Below are 18,083 nucleotides of genomic sequence, written 5' to 3'. Positions count from 1 at the left end.
CTGCCTGTGCTGTGCCCTGATCAATGTGAGTGTCCCTGAGGTAGCAAGGCGTTAAGCTGATTGCTTGCAGACCTCAGCCTGCATTATTAACCAGTTCAACACACACTGGAGGACATTTTGGACACACAATGAGGCTGTGTGTGCGTGTGCTGATATTGCACTTGCCCTATTTACAAGAGCTTCTTAAAGGGACATTGTGTAACTTCTCATGTTATCTATTCATGAAAATCGATTATTTCGTTCAAAAGTATGTTTTTCATTAATCAGTAATCCCCCATCAACGGTAGGAAACCACGAAAAACTCAGCGGAGACACCGGAGCTGTCGACTCAGGTCGAGGTGGCGTCTGTGAAAAGTCACCGCGGTAACGCAGTGAGGAGGAATGGAGCGTTACACTGATGCTGCATTCACCTGCAGTCGGGCAGACGGCCGTCGGTAACAAACCAGATGTCATTTTAGTCACAGAAGTCGAGACAAAGCCGGTAAAACGTGGGTCAGATAAACAATACAACATCGCCATGACAACATATTGTCACATGTATTGTTTTGCCTCGTGCTGACGGACCACTTGTTTACATAGAGGCTTGTTCATGCCGTTACGTGCAGCGGCTGTCGTCCGTCTGCCGTCTGCCCAATTTCAGGTGAATGCAGCATGAAAAATACGATCGAGTTGCTTGCGATATACAATCGCAACGCTAGATGGGAGTAATTCCTACACAATGTGCCTTTAATAAACCAATAGGACAGTATCAGTTCTTATAGATTTAAACTCAAAGCTGCTACTACACACACATGCACATACAGATACTCACAAATCTGTAAGTCAGTCAGCTGATAGTCAGACTTATGTTTAAAGTTGTGTGTGGCCTTAGCTGTAGCGGGCTGACTGTCACATGACCTGCCCCTTCTATAGGCCTGTATCACGCTCCCAGTGCTGGAGGAGAAACCACACACTCATTAGACACCAGCTGACAAAATGTCCAGAGGTCATGAGAACACGCGTTGCTCAGTTGTTTCTGTGTGAGCCTTTCCTCGTATTTTCTCCTCACACCGTCCGCATGTAGATGCCGTGCACATGTCACCGCCGCCAACCATGTGAAACTAAATATAGCCTGAATGAAACTGACCTCAAAAGCTGGTCGGTTTTCCCCCCGTAGCACTGCTGTAATTACACCCACAGATTTAGTTGTATTATGTCCTCCTGTTTGTCTAAAATCATCTGTTGGCATCTCTCTTGTCAGGAATATGAAACAAAGAGTGGCAGAGCTGGACCTGGCAACCCGACGTCTCCCAGGCAGAGTGTGAGGAAAAACCTGGACTTTGAGCCTCTCTCCACCACCGCACTTATACTGGAGGACAGACCTGCGTATGTCAACACACACACACATACACATACCATCTTTGAACTCACATTTTTCATTCTCTCTCGCTGCCAGTAGAGTTTTTTTTTTCTTCTACGGAAAATAAAGCCATATCTGTTTTCTCTCTGACTCCAGCTTCCTTTCATTCCTTCTTTATCAGCCCCCCTTTCCTCTGCTGGCTCATTAAACTCTGTTCACCATTGTTCCAGCCCTCGCCGTGTCCCCCATTTGTCTGACAGTCAGTAAGAGAGAAGTGCTGCTGAAAGTTTAATGGGCCTCCCTCTGCCTGGCTCCATTACCCTGCTTCTGGCTGCTCTGCATCAGCTTAATGTCTGTGATTGACAGAGAGATGGAGTTTGGTGAGGGATGAAATGTTGAACTTTTCCCATTGGCTCATTCTAAAACATCACCAGGGGGTGTTTCCACCTGACTCACTCACAGAACTGAACAATCTTTTAACAACTTTGTCTGTTCAAATAGTAAATGGTAAGAACTCTGTGAGGCAGGCTTTCATACAGTCATTGGTTATACTTTTTATTTTTGTTCCGCTCTCATTTGTCCTGAATGCTAGTAAGGCTGCAGTAGTAAGTGGATCAAAGCTGTTGTGTCTTTTACCTCCAGTGGAGAGTTACTTCCATTGAACTCCAGTGTTTACACTAAGACTTTACTTTGACTTGCAAACCAAAGACAAACAGAGAGGAGGAAGAAGTTCAAGACGTGCTCAGTTCCAGTCAGTGAGCAGTGAAGCTGCTGGCACAGATAACGAGACGGCAGAGGGAGGTCCCAGTGTGGAGGGAGGAACAGGAGCTAGATGCAAATGTTGTGGTAATACTCACACACAGATTTGATGTCTGTCACACTGAGTTCTAGCTTCAGTGACCACTACCACCACAAGTATGTTTCAGAAACCTTAAATTCACACACGTTGTGGTCCCAGTTTGTCCATTTGTCTTAGAATATAGTATAGTCAGTTAGAGGTCACAAAAAGAACTTTAGATGCTTTGATCTGTGTTAAGACCTCCATTGAATTCAGTACTGTAAGTGTAACCTCATATTAATGCTAACAGCATACGACTATGTTCCTGGAGGAGGAACCCAGGGATGAGGAGAGGTAACAAAAGGTTTTCCAGGGAAGAAGAAAGATCAGGAGATGGAACATGATGCAAGGACAGTCTGACTAAACACAACTAAATGCGGTCTTTTGAAACAAACTGAACAGAAATGATACATAATTTAACAGCCCCACCCCCACAGCAAGAAGTAACAGCCTGTACACACACTCCAGGGCCATCACAAATACAAGTTAGTAGCATGATGATGAGTGTAACGAGTGTAACAAGTGGGTTCAACGCATGGTGTAACCACTGGATGAAACTCTACGTCAGTGTTTTTCAACCTTGGGGTCGGGACCCCATGTGGGGTCACCTGGAATTCAAATGGGGTCCCCTGAAGAAATTTTTTCTCAATATAAATTGAGCATCTTGATTGATGGCCACAATTACATGGGGTTGCCAGAAATGTATGATGTCAAAATGGGGTCATGAGCCAAAAAAGGTTGGGAAACGCTGTTCTACATTCACAAACACATACTCAGCTTTTGTCCTGCTCCTGTGTGTATGTTCCCCTTCCCTCCTGCCACAGAAACATGCTCAACATGAATAATGCAGGCTGGGCTCACAGAGCACATAGCTATTTATTTATTTGTATCCATGCGTATGTGTGTTAACAGTAATCTGCCTGCCAAGCCAGCTGAGGAGGCTCAGAAACACAGACAGCAGTATGAGGAGATGGTGGCCCAGGCCAAGAAGAGAGGTGAGCTCATCTTATTCCCTGGAGCGCGGGAATTACAAATAATTTACCAGACATATGAGGAACCGAACTAGAAAAAAATCTGCAAGCTAGTTTTCCTCCATGTCCGACTGTGTCCAGCCTGGCTTTCCAGTCTTCCTCTGTTATGGTTTCTGACCACCTCACTTCACATTCCTGTGTGTAGAGATGAAGGAGGCTCAGAAGAGGAAGAAGCAGCTGGAGGATCGGTGCAAGCTTGAGGAGAGCATCGGCTCAGCTGCCCAGACCTGGAACCAGGAGATCTTACCAAACTGGAGTACAATGTGAGTACAGTGAGCACTGACAGAGTTTTTATAGCATCACAATGAGCAGCTTGATGTTTGAGACAGAGAGACCATCACAACCCAGAGGATGTTTAAATCTTAGTTGGTACTCAGGGTGGTTCCTTAAAGCGATAGTTCAACATTTTGGCAAATTGGCCCATTGCCATAATCGCTATAGTTTTAGCAGCAGGTTTGTTACCTTTAATTGTCGGTGCAAGCTGTTTTTAGAACTACGCTGCTGGAGGCTAATGGGATTTCTTGGTTTCCCTCTTCAAATACACAATCCAACAACTCCACAACGCTCTGGTGGACAAGTTGTGACCTGCACATTCACCACGCTATGAGATAATAACGGAATGTGTTGTTGAACAATGTTGAACGATGTTGAACTATCCCTTAAGTTACATTCCTAAATGTGAGAAATAAATTGCAAAGCAGCCAGATTTCCTTAGGGAGCACTTCATGTCAAATCAAATGCACGCAGCTATTAACTGAGGAAGTGATACAAATACAAAGCACCCGGTATGGTCTGAGTCATTCATTAGCTTAGTTTCAATGACCTGTGTGTTGCCCAGGAGATGAGCACCTCCCACACTAACCTAATCCAAGTATAGAATAATTATTTGCAAGCATTTAAATACAACAATCATTCTTATCACATGAAAAACAATTAGTTTCCCAGTCCAGAAATAGAGCTCTGCACCAGAGAGCTCTAGTCTAGTGTATAATGGTTTTATATAAAATCACCCATTAAAGATTATTTATCAAAGTTTAACACACACCTATATTTATACATCATCATCTTTAGAACATTTGCAGTGCAGTATGTGTTACGCATGCATATGAGTGTGTTGCCCTGAGCAGAAAATTAATAGCATGGTTGGTATCTCAGTATTAATTAATCCATCTGTAAAATGACAAGCAGGATATTATGACTGATGTGGGGAAATGCTTATTCTGTCGTCTTTATAGCTAATTATCATTAAATAACTGTTAATCATTTAATGTGCTCTCACAGAGAAAATACAACCAGGTCATGTGCTGACATACAGATTGATTATTAGATCATTAAAACACGCCCTGTCTCACGGTCATGACGGCCTCATTCCAGCATGTTGATTTAAATGAACTTCAGTGTCAGTAGCTTTTTACTCTTAGACATATGAGAATGTCAGTATCCATAAGGCCCTTCAACCACCGTTAGACTTGCATCTGCTCATGTTTTTGGTGAGCTCACATCTAGATTCATGTTGATGTATCATGTCATTGAATCTGTTTTGAGGCAAAACCAAAAACTTCTGAAATGAGTAAAGATTAGTAAAGATTGTTTAATAGGTTTGATCAAGAGAAAAGATGAGACTAACTTAAGATAGCTTGAATGAACCTGACACCAAACAATGAAGATGAGTGCACCATTATTCTAGCAAGACTTTAGATTTTATTCTGACATTAGAAATCAGTCTGTCACTGTGACATCTCTTGTAAATGATTTAAGCTGTAATGGCATTTACAAAACAAACAGAGTGGGATGTGTGAGTTGCATGTATAGATGAATGGGTTCAGCTTTCATTTTGTAGGAAAAAGTAGAAATGACTGCCCCCTTGTGGCTCTAATCAGGAACTGTACACTATGAAACACATTAGTTAAGCAGTCTCTAAACTTTCCTCTTCCAGGTGTACATCTCGGCGAGTTCGAGACCTCTGGTGGCAAGGCATCCCCCCCAGTGTCAGGGGAAAAGTGTGGAGTCTGGCTGTGGGAAACGATCTCAACATCACACACGGTACATGGGAGTGAATGCACACCACAGAGTGAATGAGCCTTTATTCACACATGCTGTCCACATCCACACAGATACTAGGTGTAGCAGCAGATTGCCATGGTGTTTGGACTCTAGACAAGAAGTGGCAGTGAAATAGATGGGGAAAAGAAAGAAGAATGTGAGGTGGAGCACACTCTAGTTTGTCTGAAAGCACAAGAGAGGACAAGCAGCATTTCAGTGAGTTCTCCAGAGTGTGTCTTGAGATAATAACCACACACTCTAGATTCAATTTCCACTCGCTAAACGAGCACCAACTTGAAATTGTCAGCCTCTGCTGCTCTGGGCCGCCTGCAGATAAGCGCTCGCTTGCTCGCCGACTGCTGAGCCGCTCCGCTCTGTGTTTTTGTTCCTGATCCTTTTAAATGGAACACGTTGCTAATGCATTATCACTTTGCACACTCACACACATTCATACAGACTTTGTGTGTGTGTGTGTAAGTCCCTTCAAAGCTGTCTGCATTTTTCTAAGCAGCAGCAAAGTGACGGTATTCCCCGCTGTAGGTGAAGCCTCTCTGGTGTTGCTCTTATTGTTCCTGATGCTCCTGGTGGCTGCTGTCACTGCTGGATAGTAGTTGGGAATCTGTGGGAATCTCTCAATTCAATTTGATGCTACACAATCATAGCTGATTGTTGTTTTGATAGATATTTTTAAATCTGTGTTGATGTGCTACACCTGTCAGCTGGATGATTGATCTTGCTCACCAAGAGGCTCATCACAATAAAACTCATTTACTACAGACTGATCTGTGGATTTAACATGAACTGGGCAGATTACAGATGTTACATCTATGGTGCTGTTTTGTTTGATACAACTGCACATTTTACAGCAGCCTCTTATTGTAACCTGCCCCAGAATGTTGGTGTACCACACATCTTAGGTGGAGGGATGATCCCAAGAAACAAGACCTGGTCACTAACGTGGATGGAAATACTTTTGTGAACAAATCTTGAAAAAATATCTTTCTTTGTGGATGAAGGGACAAGTTAAGAGGTTAATTTCTACTGTCAGTTTTTGGACACCCTTAAAAGACTGTATCTGCATTTCCTGGCTCTCTGGAGGCAGCTGGACCCTTATTGACTGAGAATCTGGATCTTCAGGCCTGTTTCCTGCATTAGGTTCCTTGTTTTAGACGTTTTTGTCTCTGAAGAACTTTCAATTGTGCTGGCTTTATACAGTATAGACACCAAGCACGGCAACAAAAATTGTGTCTTTTAATAAAAAGCATGACCTTCATTAGTGGATCACTGGAATCAAAATGACCCAATACATATTCCTTATGTATTTTTATGGAACCAATCAATTTTAAGTTTTTAATGGCTTTTTTAAGAGGCTCTCTGGGCAGCAGTGCAGCTGGTGAACCACACCACTGAACAGGGAGGAGGCCTCAGTGCAGAGCTCATAGCATGTCTCCATCCTGCTTGTCAGCACTAGAGGGCAGCCACAGGTCATGGCACACAGGGACTCTGAGTGTGCTGCCTAGCTGCCACACAATAAACGTGTCCTGGAGTCAGAGCCGGTTCAGACCTCCATGGGGCCCTAGGCAAAATTCTGCTAAGGGGCCTAACTGAACCCCAAAAACTTTCAACAGTCGCACCTGACACCCAGTGTTTCCACTTATCCCCCTTTAAACATATTGCACTGTTGGTCTAACTAAGAATAAATTCAGAACAAATCAAACTAAATGTGTAAACAAACAATCATACAGTCTTACATGTTGGGCATGCATGTTAATGTTTGAAATAACTCACGATTAAATAAAACTAAAATATAGATAAGGCTACTATTAATTCAGCTCCATCAAATTGGCTGCACTTGTTTTACTTTAATATACTTCAAATGTAGGTAATTATGTATATTATTATTTATTATATATATATTTTTTAGCACCATTGTCACAATATTTCACAAGTTTTGTTTAATTCACTAAGATATCTGCATCTATATTTGTCTGTATCCAAGCAACAAAATTAAATCTTAGTCAATATTTATCCATTACTTTCCATTTTGTGTAAGTGCAGTTGTAACTACACTACAACTAAAATCATAGAAGCCAGCAAGACGCACACAGAGACCGGGGTTCACCCAGGGCTCAGCGCTCTGTTAATGTAGGTCAAACACGGACTAGTCCTTCCCACTCTCCCACCCGGAGAGGAGAGTTACCTGACTGCTGTTCCCGCAGGTCATTGTCAGCTGTTTCTAACCCCCTTAATTCCCTGAGGGATAACTCTGCTTCATCGTGGCGTGCTAAACGCTGTCTTGCTAGGAATCCGGTAGGCCAACACGTGCGCAACGGACGGTCACGTCGTCAGGTTTTGTTTTGTTTTTTCACGGGGCCTCTATTATTTTGCGGGGCCCTACGCAACGTGCGTAGTGTGCGTATTGGGTGAACCGGTACTGCCTGGAGTGGAAGGAGATGTGTTTCCTTTAGTGTTGCAGCTGCAGGTTAACGTGAGGAGCTGAGGTCTCTCACCACCTGCAGTAGTTTCTGTCCACTCATCATGTATTCTGCTCAGCCTCTCTAGTTATTGACTGGTGTTGTGTAATGTGTCTCTGCAGAGCTGTATCACATCTGCCTGTCCCGGGCAAAAGAGAAGTGGAAGACCTCACCAGCACCTGCCACAGAGACTGAAAATGAAGGTAGAGACAGAATACAAACTCTGTTCCCGGCTTTTTTTCTTTTTTTTTTACTTTATCTTTAATCTGTCCACTTGTAGCCTGGGTGTGTCTCTTAAAGTGCTGCCATTACATGTCCTCCTGTCAGATGCAGGCTCTTCAGACAGGGAGTCCAGCCTGGAACTGATCAAGCTGGATATCTCAAGAACTTTCCCCCAGCTGTGCATCTTCCAGAAGGTCAGTGAGAGAATCTGTCCATTATACAGAACATGCTCTAACACTGACACTGCTCTGATATTATTATCATGTTGGTGCATGTGTAAATAGTTTTGGTTTGTCTTCTGTTGATCCTCAGGGTGGGCCCTATCACGATGTGCTGCACAGCATTCTGGGAGCATACACTTGTTATCGGCCAGACGTTGGCTACGTAAGTCGTAAACACAAGCTCTGTGTGTCTGTTCTTTTTCTTGCACTGTATGTGTAATGCTTGTGACACTTTTACTTCTCAGTTTTGTTTTTGATATTAAATTCCCACAACAACACGACATGTTGGACATGTTGCTAAACCAGCTGTGGTGTAACAGCGGTTCTGAGGAAGACTACGTAACCATTAAGATGTTGTACAGTCTAACTTTTGGTTTTTGTGAGGGTTGAAATAATTTTAACCACGGTTTGACTGCGGTGGATGACTGACAGATTTCCACTGAGTCAGTCTGTGAGGTGGGAGAGGCTCAGTGAGTGGGATGTGTGACAAGCAGCTTTCTCTGAGCCCGTGCAAAATATTATGTCAGTGTCATGTAAAAACTGACTGTGGGAACAGTGGCCTTAGTTTCGTCCAAGGCAGCAGTTCAAAGTGTAGATTTCTAAGTTGAAAACACTGCAAAACCTCAAAATCTTTCCAAGAATATTTGTCATATTTCTTGTCAAAATGTCTCATTTCTAGTCAAACTAATCTCTTTCTGCTTAAAATAAGACTCATCACCTAAAAATGTACTTGTTTTTAGATAATTTCACTTGTTTCAAACAAATTTTCACTTGAAATAAGTAGAAAAACGTGCCCCACTATCAGATTTTTCTACTTATTTCAAGTAAAAATATGCTTGAAAGAAGTAAAAAGTGTCTAAAAACAAGCTACTTTTTATGTGATTTTACGTATAATGAGATTTATTTTGACTAGAAATAAGACAAATATTCTTGGTAGGATTTTGAGTTTTTGCAGTGCATAAAGTCTTTGCTTACTGAGCTGAGAATGAATAGACATTTACAGTGTAACTGTTGTGTTCTTAACCATAACCAGAAATGAGCTGCCTTTATCTGGAGCTAGAGCACACAGCTCAATATGAGGCTTTTCCCGTTTCCAGTGGAATAAAACCAGAACAAGAATATGATTAAGATTGTCAAGTGGAAGGTGAGGTGACCTTAAGGTAAAAGTCAGCTGAGGGAGTTGGTAAAGGCACCCACTAAGATTATGTTGATAGTTAAATCAAGTGAATTATTTTGTTTGGATAATTTTACTCACTGGTTTTTACTTCCTGTTTTTCTGCTTTTGTTTTTATTCCTCTTTCTAAATGACTCTCTCTGTGAATCTGTCTGTGTACGTTCTCAGTCGTCCAGGACATTGTCGTCTTTAAGTGCCGAGTTAAAACCCAGTTGCCTTTAACTCAGCTCTTAAAGAGTCGTCTGTGATGAATGTCCAATAAAGAATAACCTTAAAAAAAACCTTGATTCATTTGATCAAGAGCTACTATAGATGTTATGAACCTTGGCCGTCACCTCAGGGTGGGTTCACTTATCTCATCAGCAGAGATGGAATAAATGAGTCACTGTTTTACACTACGCTACGTGTACAGAAATTACAGTCTGTAGTCTCATCCCCTTAGAAACCACACGTTTTCAGCTTTACATTCCCGTTGGTGTGAAGATTACACAAACACAAACATGATGCATGTCTCTGAGCTTTGGGGGGGAGGTAGGAGGTCTCCCTTCTTACTACGCTCCCAGTCTGTATGCTAAGCTACATGTAGGCTAACCACCTCCTGACTCCAGCTATTCACACACAGATGTGAAACTGACATCAATCCTGCTCTTACAAGACTTTATTAAGTCACAGAGTAATATGCAGTGAAATGTCTCCTAAACTGGCCTTATAAATAAGATAAATATGAATAAAATACAACTAATATGATGTAAATAATGATGATGATCTTGCCAGGCCAGACAGTCCATTGATTCATTGGTATTGATAGATCGTAAATGGTCGTGCTTTACACGTCCGGCTTTGGGACAGGCTCTCTGGAACTTTCCTTGTTAGGAAACATTTTTTCCTTCCATGGTGTCTTCTCCTCCCTCCAGGTAGATTTACCAACCATGTTCCTCTGTTCCTCTGCATGACTCAACACTACCTGTTCTCAGATTCACGCTGAAGTCCCGGAAGCACAAACGTTTTGAAGTCACCTGTTCTTATTCTGGGACAATAGAAACTGTTTGATATCTTTAATATGCCGAGCTGTTACGCTGAACTCGTGTTTGCTGAGGCTTGTACGTAGATACTGTGGTTAGCCTTTCTGCTCCTCACCACAGCCCCCGCCACCTTTTACATGTCTATAAATGACTGTGACTTCCTGCACTGACCCCAACCCCAGAGCTCCTACATGCACAGTCAGTGCATTTACCTCTGTGCAGGTTTTTTGTTGTTTTGCTCTTTGCATCTGCATCTGTGAAAAGAAATCATCTCTATTACCAGCTTCAACGTCCAAACGGAAGCCGAGCTACAGCTTTACATTAGATAATATAAAGCACTTAGAGCTAATGGTGTCATTGATGTTGTGGTGCACAATTCAACACATGCAGGAACTTGTCTTTCCCTGTTCTCACTTTAAGAAACCGTATTAAATACATGTTTTATATCCCAGCATGTTTTTTTTTCTGTTTGAATATGTGCAGGTGCAGGGAATGTCGTTCATCGCAGCAGTGCTGATCCTGAACCTGGACACAGCTGATGCCTTTATAGCTTTTGCCAACCTGCTCAACAAGCCCTGTCAGATGGCCTTCTTCAGAGTCGACCACAGCCTTGTCAGTACACTACACACCCACACCTGCAATGTTCACATCCAGGATACTGATTTTACAATTCTACTTTGTCGCTTCCGCAGGTGACGACTTTGAAATTAGTTATAGAATTGATTAGAGGGAAAAATGATTGTGCACAGAGTTTTACTTATTTTGTACTTATGCTCAGTCATTCCATATTTATATTTAGATAAGAAAATAATGTCTCGGTCTCAGAGCTGACAACAAATGAAACTGAGAATATCACATCACTGGCAGATAGAGTCCAGATAGAATATAGTAGAAATCACAATGGGGAAACTGTATACAACACGTATAGACATTTAAAATATTTAAGCACCACTGCTCAATCTGAAATACACTGAATACTGTTCATTAATGTGAAGAGCTTGAAACAATGTATAATTACAGTATCGGACAATATTTCAGGTTCAGGTTTAATTCCTGATAGAGTTTCACTGCTGCTCTTAAGATGAGACCAACCTTTATTTTATTTTTTTACAACTAATAATATATTTTTATTATAAAGTTATCCACCAATTTTTTTCTTGATTGATCATTTAGTTTAGGAATGACAGGACATTGCCTCATGATTGAAGATTATTTCAGATTGTTTCCATAATAAAGTTAGTTATTGGAATTTCTTAAAAAATGATGTTATTTATAACATTTAATAAAAATTGCTGTGAGTGAATTTTAATTGTATCAAAATAATACTTTATGCTATCAATCTAAGCACCACAGACACACAGTGACACAGTTGTGTCCAGGCAGAAAGTTCCCATCAGCCCCTGTGCTGACTGTTTTCAGACTGACTCTCTGTCCTGCTGATGAAACACGATGATGTGGTTTGTTCTTGTGTCACTACAATAAACGTCTGTTTCCTCTCTGCAGATGTTGACATACTTTGCGGCATTTGAAGTGTTCTTTGAAGATAATCTACCAAAGCTCTTTGCACATTTCAAGATAAACAACCTGACCCCTGATATTTATTTAATCGACTGGTGAGTCTCAAGCTCATACTGTACAACTCCATTATTTCTGTTGACTGTTTTTATTTTCCATCTCTCTGCCTCATGTTTTCCTCTCAAATAGGCAGGTGTGGAAAAAATGCTGTCAAGTTAGAAGGCTTTCAAAAATATAAATAAAGGATGGTCTCACCAAAGATATTGATTAGATTTAGCATTTTGTTAATTGATTAAAATAAACTATTAACAACTAGCATTCCTAGTTTACAGCATTTTTTCCACACCTGCCTAAAACTGCCTAAAACCTGTGCTCAGTACTGTATGCTGTCCTGTTTACCATGACATCACTTCACAGCTTCACAACATCAACAGTAGAGTGTATGCAGAGTAACTTGCTTCTCTCTGGGTGTTGGAAACAGGACCTGAGTCATATGACCTGGTCGGTGTCACTTTCAGATAGATTCTAAGAAAACAGGCGGGGGTGTCGGTGACCTCTGCCCACTTCATGTGGAAATTTCTAGATTTCTACGAGTTCTCAACTCACACTTACACCACAGCTATTGAAGACAGTGAGGGGGCTATGTAATGTCCAGGAAATACCCCACTCCCTTGACTTGTTTCACATTGTTATATTGCAGTCTGATGCTAAAATAGGGTGTAAAAAAGAGAGAACTAGAACTTTGACATAAATATTTAGACTCTTTTCTGTGTCACTTTAAATTTTTTTGAGATTTTTCTACACTTGGACTGGACACACAGCTGCTTTTATTTTGTTGAAGTGTTTTTATGTGGCATCTGCTCCCTGAAAAATCCCTCATCCTGAACTGTGGAGTCAGATCAGTAGATTTCTGAGTTGGGGTGTTTTGTGGAATTTTCCTGGCAGGATCCGAAACGGGGAACCGGTGATGCTGGTGATTTTTTTTCACATGTTTGAAACCTTATTTTATGTATTTGGTGATATTTTTATTTATTCCAATTTGGCATGATTTTTATGGCCCATTTTTCTTTACAGAATCTTTGAATTATATTCTTTCCTGTCCCTCTGTGACTCTGCCTCATTTCTATCCTGACTTTGACTTTTCATTCTTTATAATTCATTCGTCAGGTCACTTTGTAAACTCTGTATCATTATTGTTATGGCCATTATTATATAACTGTTATTTGTTTTCAATTCTACATTTTTTCTCCCCCCTCTCCCAGGATCTTCACCCTGTACAGTAAGTCGCTGCCACTGGACCTGGCGTGTCGGGTGTGGGACGTGTTCTGCAGAGACGGCGAGGAGTTCCTGTTCCGCACGGCGCTGGGCCTGCTGCGTCTCTACCAGGACGTCCTGACCTGCATGGACTTCATCCACATGGCCCAGTTCCTCACGCGCCTGCCCGACCTCATCCCCGCAGAGCAGCTCTTCCAGCACATCGCCTCCGTTCACATGACCAGCCGCACCAGGAAGTGGGCACAGGTAAAAGTCTGTTTGTATTTATCTAAGATTATGGGGAAGACAATTCCATGCCTTCCTAGGGTACTCCTATTAAATGATGATTCCTCATTGAATCTCTTCATAAGAGAAAAGGCCTTGTTTTTCTCAGGCATAACTGCTGCGAAAAAGCTTCGCTGGAAGCCACCACATGATACATCAATGAACCATTGGTCTAACATGTGGATGGAAATGTTACATATGGAATTGTCAGTGGCAAGAATTCATGGTGCCGGCTCTAGAGTACTTAATTTATGGTTACAGGCTGTGGCAAAACTGAAAGAGTTGGCTCTGTATGTGCTTCTATCTATTGCAGCCACCCTTCTTTCTTATGCCATATGTCTAAAGATGAATGTTGAATGTCTTAACCTTGTCCAAATGAGGCCACAGGAAGTGGGGAGGGAGGGAGGAGAGAGGTGGGTGGCTGGGACGGGATTATTTCCTTTATTGTTAAATTTATCATGTCCAGGAGAAAATGTTAATTGTTGCTTCTGTAACAATGAATGTAAAATAAAATAATTGTTCACAAAAAAAGGAAGTGGGCACAGGTGAGGTGTCGGAGCTGTGCAGGTGAGATCAGGAGCGTTTGTTTACATGCTGTTTCTCACTGTGCCCCCCCCCCTCCAGGTCCTGCAGGCGTTACAGAAAGATCAGCAGGAGCGAGGCAGCCCAGTGCTGAAGCGCTGAGCTGGGATCAGAGGGAACGGTCACACTACCAGACTGGACCAGCCCCCCCCCCCCCCCTCAGGCCTCTGGGAAACACTGGAGTCTCACCACACTGGACGGACAGCAGAGAGACCACCCTGGGGACAAATCTGGTTGTAGCTGCTATGATAAAGCCCCTCTCCAGTTCAGGGTCTCTGCTCCGCTCTGACTAGAACCCTGACCCTGGAGGGGGTCTGTCAGCCAAGAGGCAGGGGTGTGAAAAGGAAAACGAGGCCTTATTTAACCCCCACCACTCCTCAGCAGTGGGCTGGGAACTGTAGCTGGCAGGGGCTAAAGAATGTATCACACTCCTCCATACATGAACCGAGCAGACAGCGTCTGGCCCCCACAGACCAGGGGAACCAGAGATACCAGTTACTCCTCTAATCCTCTGTTTTTAATCTCTGCTGCCAGAACTCTGGCCACAGTTCCAGCTGTTTTTTTGTTTTTTTTATTTTGGCAAACTTGTCTTAAATTTTTATAGAAACATTAGTCTACCCCCCCGATAATTAAGCAAAGGTAAAACATGTCCACAGTCAGATCTGTGAATGACAATGTTGAAACATGTCACTCTCTTTTGGTTTTGCACCTTTTTCCTCTCAGAACTTCAGTCATTCCTTGATTCCGTCTGCTGGCGGTCATGCCTGTGCTTTTTTCCATTTCCCATCAGTGCACATTTTTTTTCTATGAAGTCAAACACAGAGTTTGGTGTCTTTGAAAAGCACCACACTGTTACATATAATTAAACATTTAAACCCTCTCAGAAGAGGTCAAAAGCTGCCTGTAAATGAGTTTTACAGTGTATGAAGAATGAGAGAAGTTGTTACTGTTAAACACATGATAGCCCCTGCTCTTGATATGTTTGAGGTACATTTCAGCTTGTGATTGTTTTGATGCGAGTGTTGATGTCTTTTGTGCATTTATTTAATATTTATCAAAAGGTTGACGGGACATGAACAGAACTTGTTCCAGACACATTAAGAGTCGCTGCTGAGCCTCTCCTCACCCGGCTGTGTTCAGAGTGTGTGTGTGTGTGTGTGTGTGTGTGTGTGCGCTTCTAATACTGTAGCTTTCCGGTAACACACAGAAAGCTGCAGCAGCTCCAACAGTCTGCTGTTTGTCAGTGTGTGATGATGCTCACAAACAGAACAGACCCCCGGAGCGTCGCTTCTCTTTGCCCACACAGACAAACCTGGATTCAGTTCCTAATGCTGCGCTCTGACATTTTGGGCCAATGTTTGTTCCCACTTTGACAAACTAGCACTAGTACACCAAACAGCACTAGTACACCAATTTCACTATGAGGTGTTAACAGTGAGTGGGTAGTTATATTTAACCAACAGCTCTCACTGTATTCGTTCATACTGAAGAGATCTTGACATAGATACGCCTTGTTTTTCTATGATTTCAAGCAAATCAAATGATTTATTTGTTTGAAAAAATCAGAGAAAATATCTTTAAGAAATGTTCTCGATGCAAATATCTACAATCAGGCTTTTAAAAGCTCCTTCAGCACCTTGTCCTCAGCCACCGCTGCTTCACCTGTTGTCATGTCCACAGCCAAACCATCGTCACCATGCACCTGTTCCTTTGACCTCACAGAATCTTTTCTTCATGTCTCTTGTTCCATTAAAATCTGAACACCTCTGCTCTGAAGAAATATAGGAAATTTGTTGCTTCAGATTTGCTTTGTGTCTGGGTTTATCGATGTGCATAGAAATGCATTGTTAAAAGCAGGTGTATAGCAGTCTGGGTGCAGTATTTATGGTGAACTGTTTCCTGGAGGTCGTGTAGCAGCTAATTTGGGGGAAAAAAAGCGAAGTCCAAGCGAAGCAAAACGTGCGTCAGATGATACAAAGACATGAAAGTGACTAGTTTATGTTCATGCTGAACATCCTGTCACTCTGAACACACCTCAGCCCTTAACTTCACACCTCTCGGGCTTTTGTGGCTGTTGGAGTTTGAGGTTGTCATCAACACCTTGGTTAAAGTGTTGCTCCATCCTGACCAGCTGGGGTATCAGAGGTAAAGTTGCATTCCAATGTTTTGATGATGATGATGATGATGAAGCACCATCGTGCTATTGATTCCGTATTGAAGTGCAAGTTTGTTAATTATGTTTTCATATGATGTGGTGATGTTTGTTTTGCACAGACGTGTTCATCGAACGAAAGAAAAGTGTAGAAACCTGATTGGTTGTTGAAGTGTGACGAGAGGAAACTGCTCATGGTCTAACTGTCCTGTCATTGGTTGTGAAGCTGCTTCGTCTGGCGTGTTGCGTTACTCAGTTTGTGTGTGATGGAGTTAGCTTCGGGCTCTGTTTAAAAACAGGAAGCCACTTTGATCTTTTTGAAGTCGTCATCATCTTCAGCCTGTCGATGGCTGCCCACAGACAGACAGCGCGGTCTGTGTTTGAGTCTGTTTCACCTTTATACCATGCAGCAGGCTTTCTGCTCTCTCTTTTCAATGCACTCCCCCCTCCTCCCCACTCCCCCAGTGTGGTGTCACACCACAGGACTGCAATAAAGCTTTTTGCACATACATATAAGCCTTTAAGTTGTGCCTCACATCATCAGTTTGTTGTTTGAACAGGTCGTCTGTTTGAAATGTATGAATTGACCCTCCCAGCTCCCCTAACACTAACCCTGCTCCCCGGCCTCTTCATCACAAAAGACAAAGCTGTATGAACCACAGAGGTTCAAAACCAAATTCAATCAAACTATAAATTTGAAAGAAGTGTAACATACTGTTGTGTAATGATGTGTTTGATTTTCAGGATGTCTTTACTTTCTTGGGTTCTGTTTGTTTTGTGTTGTCTTCTTTTTCTCAAGAGACCTGTGAACTGTAGAGGACTGATCGACACATGGAGACAGCAGAGGGTCACCATGCAACTGTATCTCACTTGAAATGTATATAAACGATGGTTTTATTAAAATAAAGAGCTGTACATATTTAACCAGGAGCTGTGTCATGCGTCCTTTTTTACATGATGATGTCAAAGTGAAGTTAACCTCCGACCTTTCTGACATAAAATGTCATCACTTTGTTTTATCCTTATGGACATTTACATTAAATTGTGTCATAATTAGAAAATGATTTTGTGAGGTCACAGTGTTCTATCGGTGACATATCTCTGGACATTCCTGATATATTATGTTCATAACATTGTGAGATAACCTTGACCTTTCACCTTAGACCACCAAAATCGGGTCATCCTTCATTTCTAAGGAATGCTTGTGGTATATTTGCCAAAAGAGATGTGATTGATGTTTAATAATGTATGTGTAACTTTTATAAACATGAAAATGTGTTGTGTTATTTTGTATTTATTCCCAAATGTCTATTCAGATTATCAGTTTTAGATCTTGGTCAATTTTGAAATTTCAACCACGAGGAAATTTCAACCACGAGGAACTCCACATCCTGTATCTGAACAAAGTCAAACTGCTTTATTTTGTGTTTTTATTGATTTTGATTCCAGTGTCTTTATTCTAAAGAGAAGAGACATCTTTGGATAAACAATATTTTCTGTGGTGTAGATTCAACTGTTTGGGGCAGGTCTCACAACCGACTGTAGAGATAAGAGCAAAAACTACAGACCTCAAGACAAGATCGTGTCTGGCTGCCAAGAACCCAAGGGTTCCTCTGGTGGACCTCCAGAAGAACAACCATCACTGCTGCTCTCCACTGATTGGTCCAGACAGAAGCTTCTCTTCTGCGACAGACACACAACACACTTGCAACAAGTTTGCAACAAAGCACCAAAAACACTCTCAGGCCAGAGAGACACGATGGAAGTGTCACATCTGATGGAAACTAAACACTTGCTCGTCACCTCCTCAGTGCCGTCTCAGAGGTGAAGCATGCTGTGGGCTGTTATTGAGCAACATGGACAGTAAGACATAGAAGCTGCCTGAAAATGTCTGTCCACTCATGTCTTTATGCAATTTGACAGATCTCCAA

The 18,083-nt window shown here is 42.1% G+C and overlaps 1 protein-coding gene across 2 annotated transcripts in view; it reads left to right on the top strand.

Annotated features, from left to right (window-relative positions):
• tbc1d14 (TBC1 domain family, member 14) overlaps positions 1-15,513 on the top strand; it is a 38,641-nt gene extending 23,128 nt beyond the window's left edge. The window contains exons 4-14 of one of the 2 annotated variants that reach the window (XM_085758997.1): positions 1,241-1,365; positions 3,090-3,172; positions 3,354-3,471; positions 5,145-5,251; positions 7,848-7,928; positions 8,053-8,141; positions 8,260-8,331; positions 10,848-10,976; positions 11,868-11,977; positions 13,142-13,400; positions 14,043-15,513. In XM_085758997.1, the coding sequence (XP_085615123.1) occupies positions 1,241-1,365; positions 3,090-3,172; positions 3,354-3,471; positions 5,145-5,251; positions 7,848-7,928; positions 8,053-8,141; positions 8,260-8,331; positions 10,848-10,976; positions 11,868-11,977; positions 13,142-13,400; positions 14,043-14,102 (1,233 nt within the window). In that variant the 3' untranslated portion in view covers positions 14,103-15,513. Of the gene's footprint in view, positions 1-1,240; positions 1,366-3,089; positions 3,173-3,353; positions 3,472-5,144; positions 5,252-7,847; positions 7,929-8,052; positions 8,142-8,259; positions 8,332-10,847; positions 10,977-11,867; positions 11,978-13,141; positions 13,407-14,042 lie in introns of both variants that reach the window. The other variant, XM_085758998.1, reaches the window with a different exon arrangement.
• Positions 15,514-18,083: the final 2,570 nt, after the last annotated feature.

This window comes from Trachurus japonicus, chromosome 18, assembly GCF_045865225.1.
Source record: "Trachurus japonicus isolate A0001 chromosome 18, Traja_1.0".
Lineage (NCBI taxonomy): Eukaryota > Metazoa > Chordata > Actinopteri > Carangiformes > Carangidae > Trachurus > Trachurus japonicus.
The sequence above is the reverse complement of the archived record's forward strand: the minus strand, read 5'-3'. Positions and strand labels throughout refer to the sequence as shown.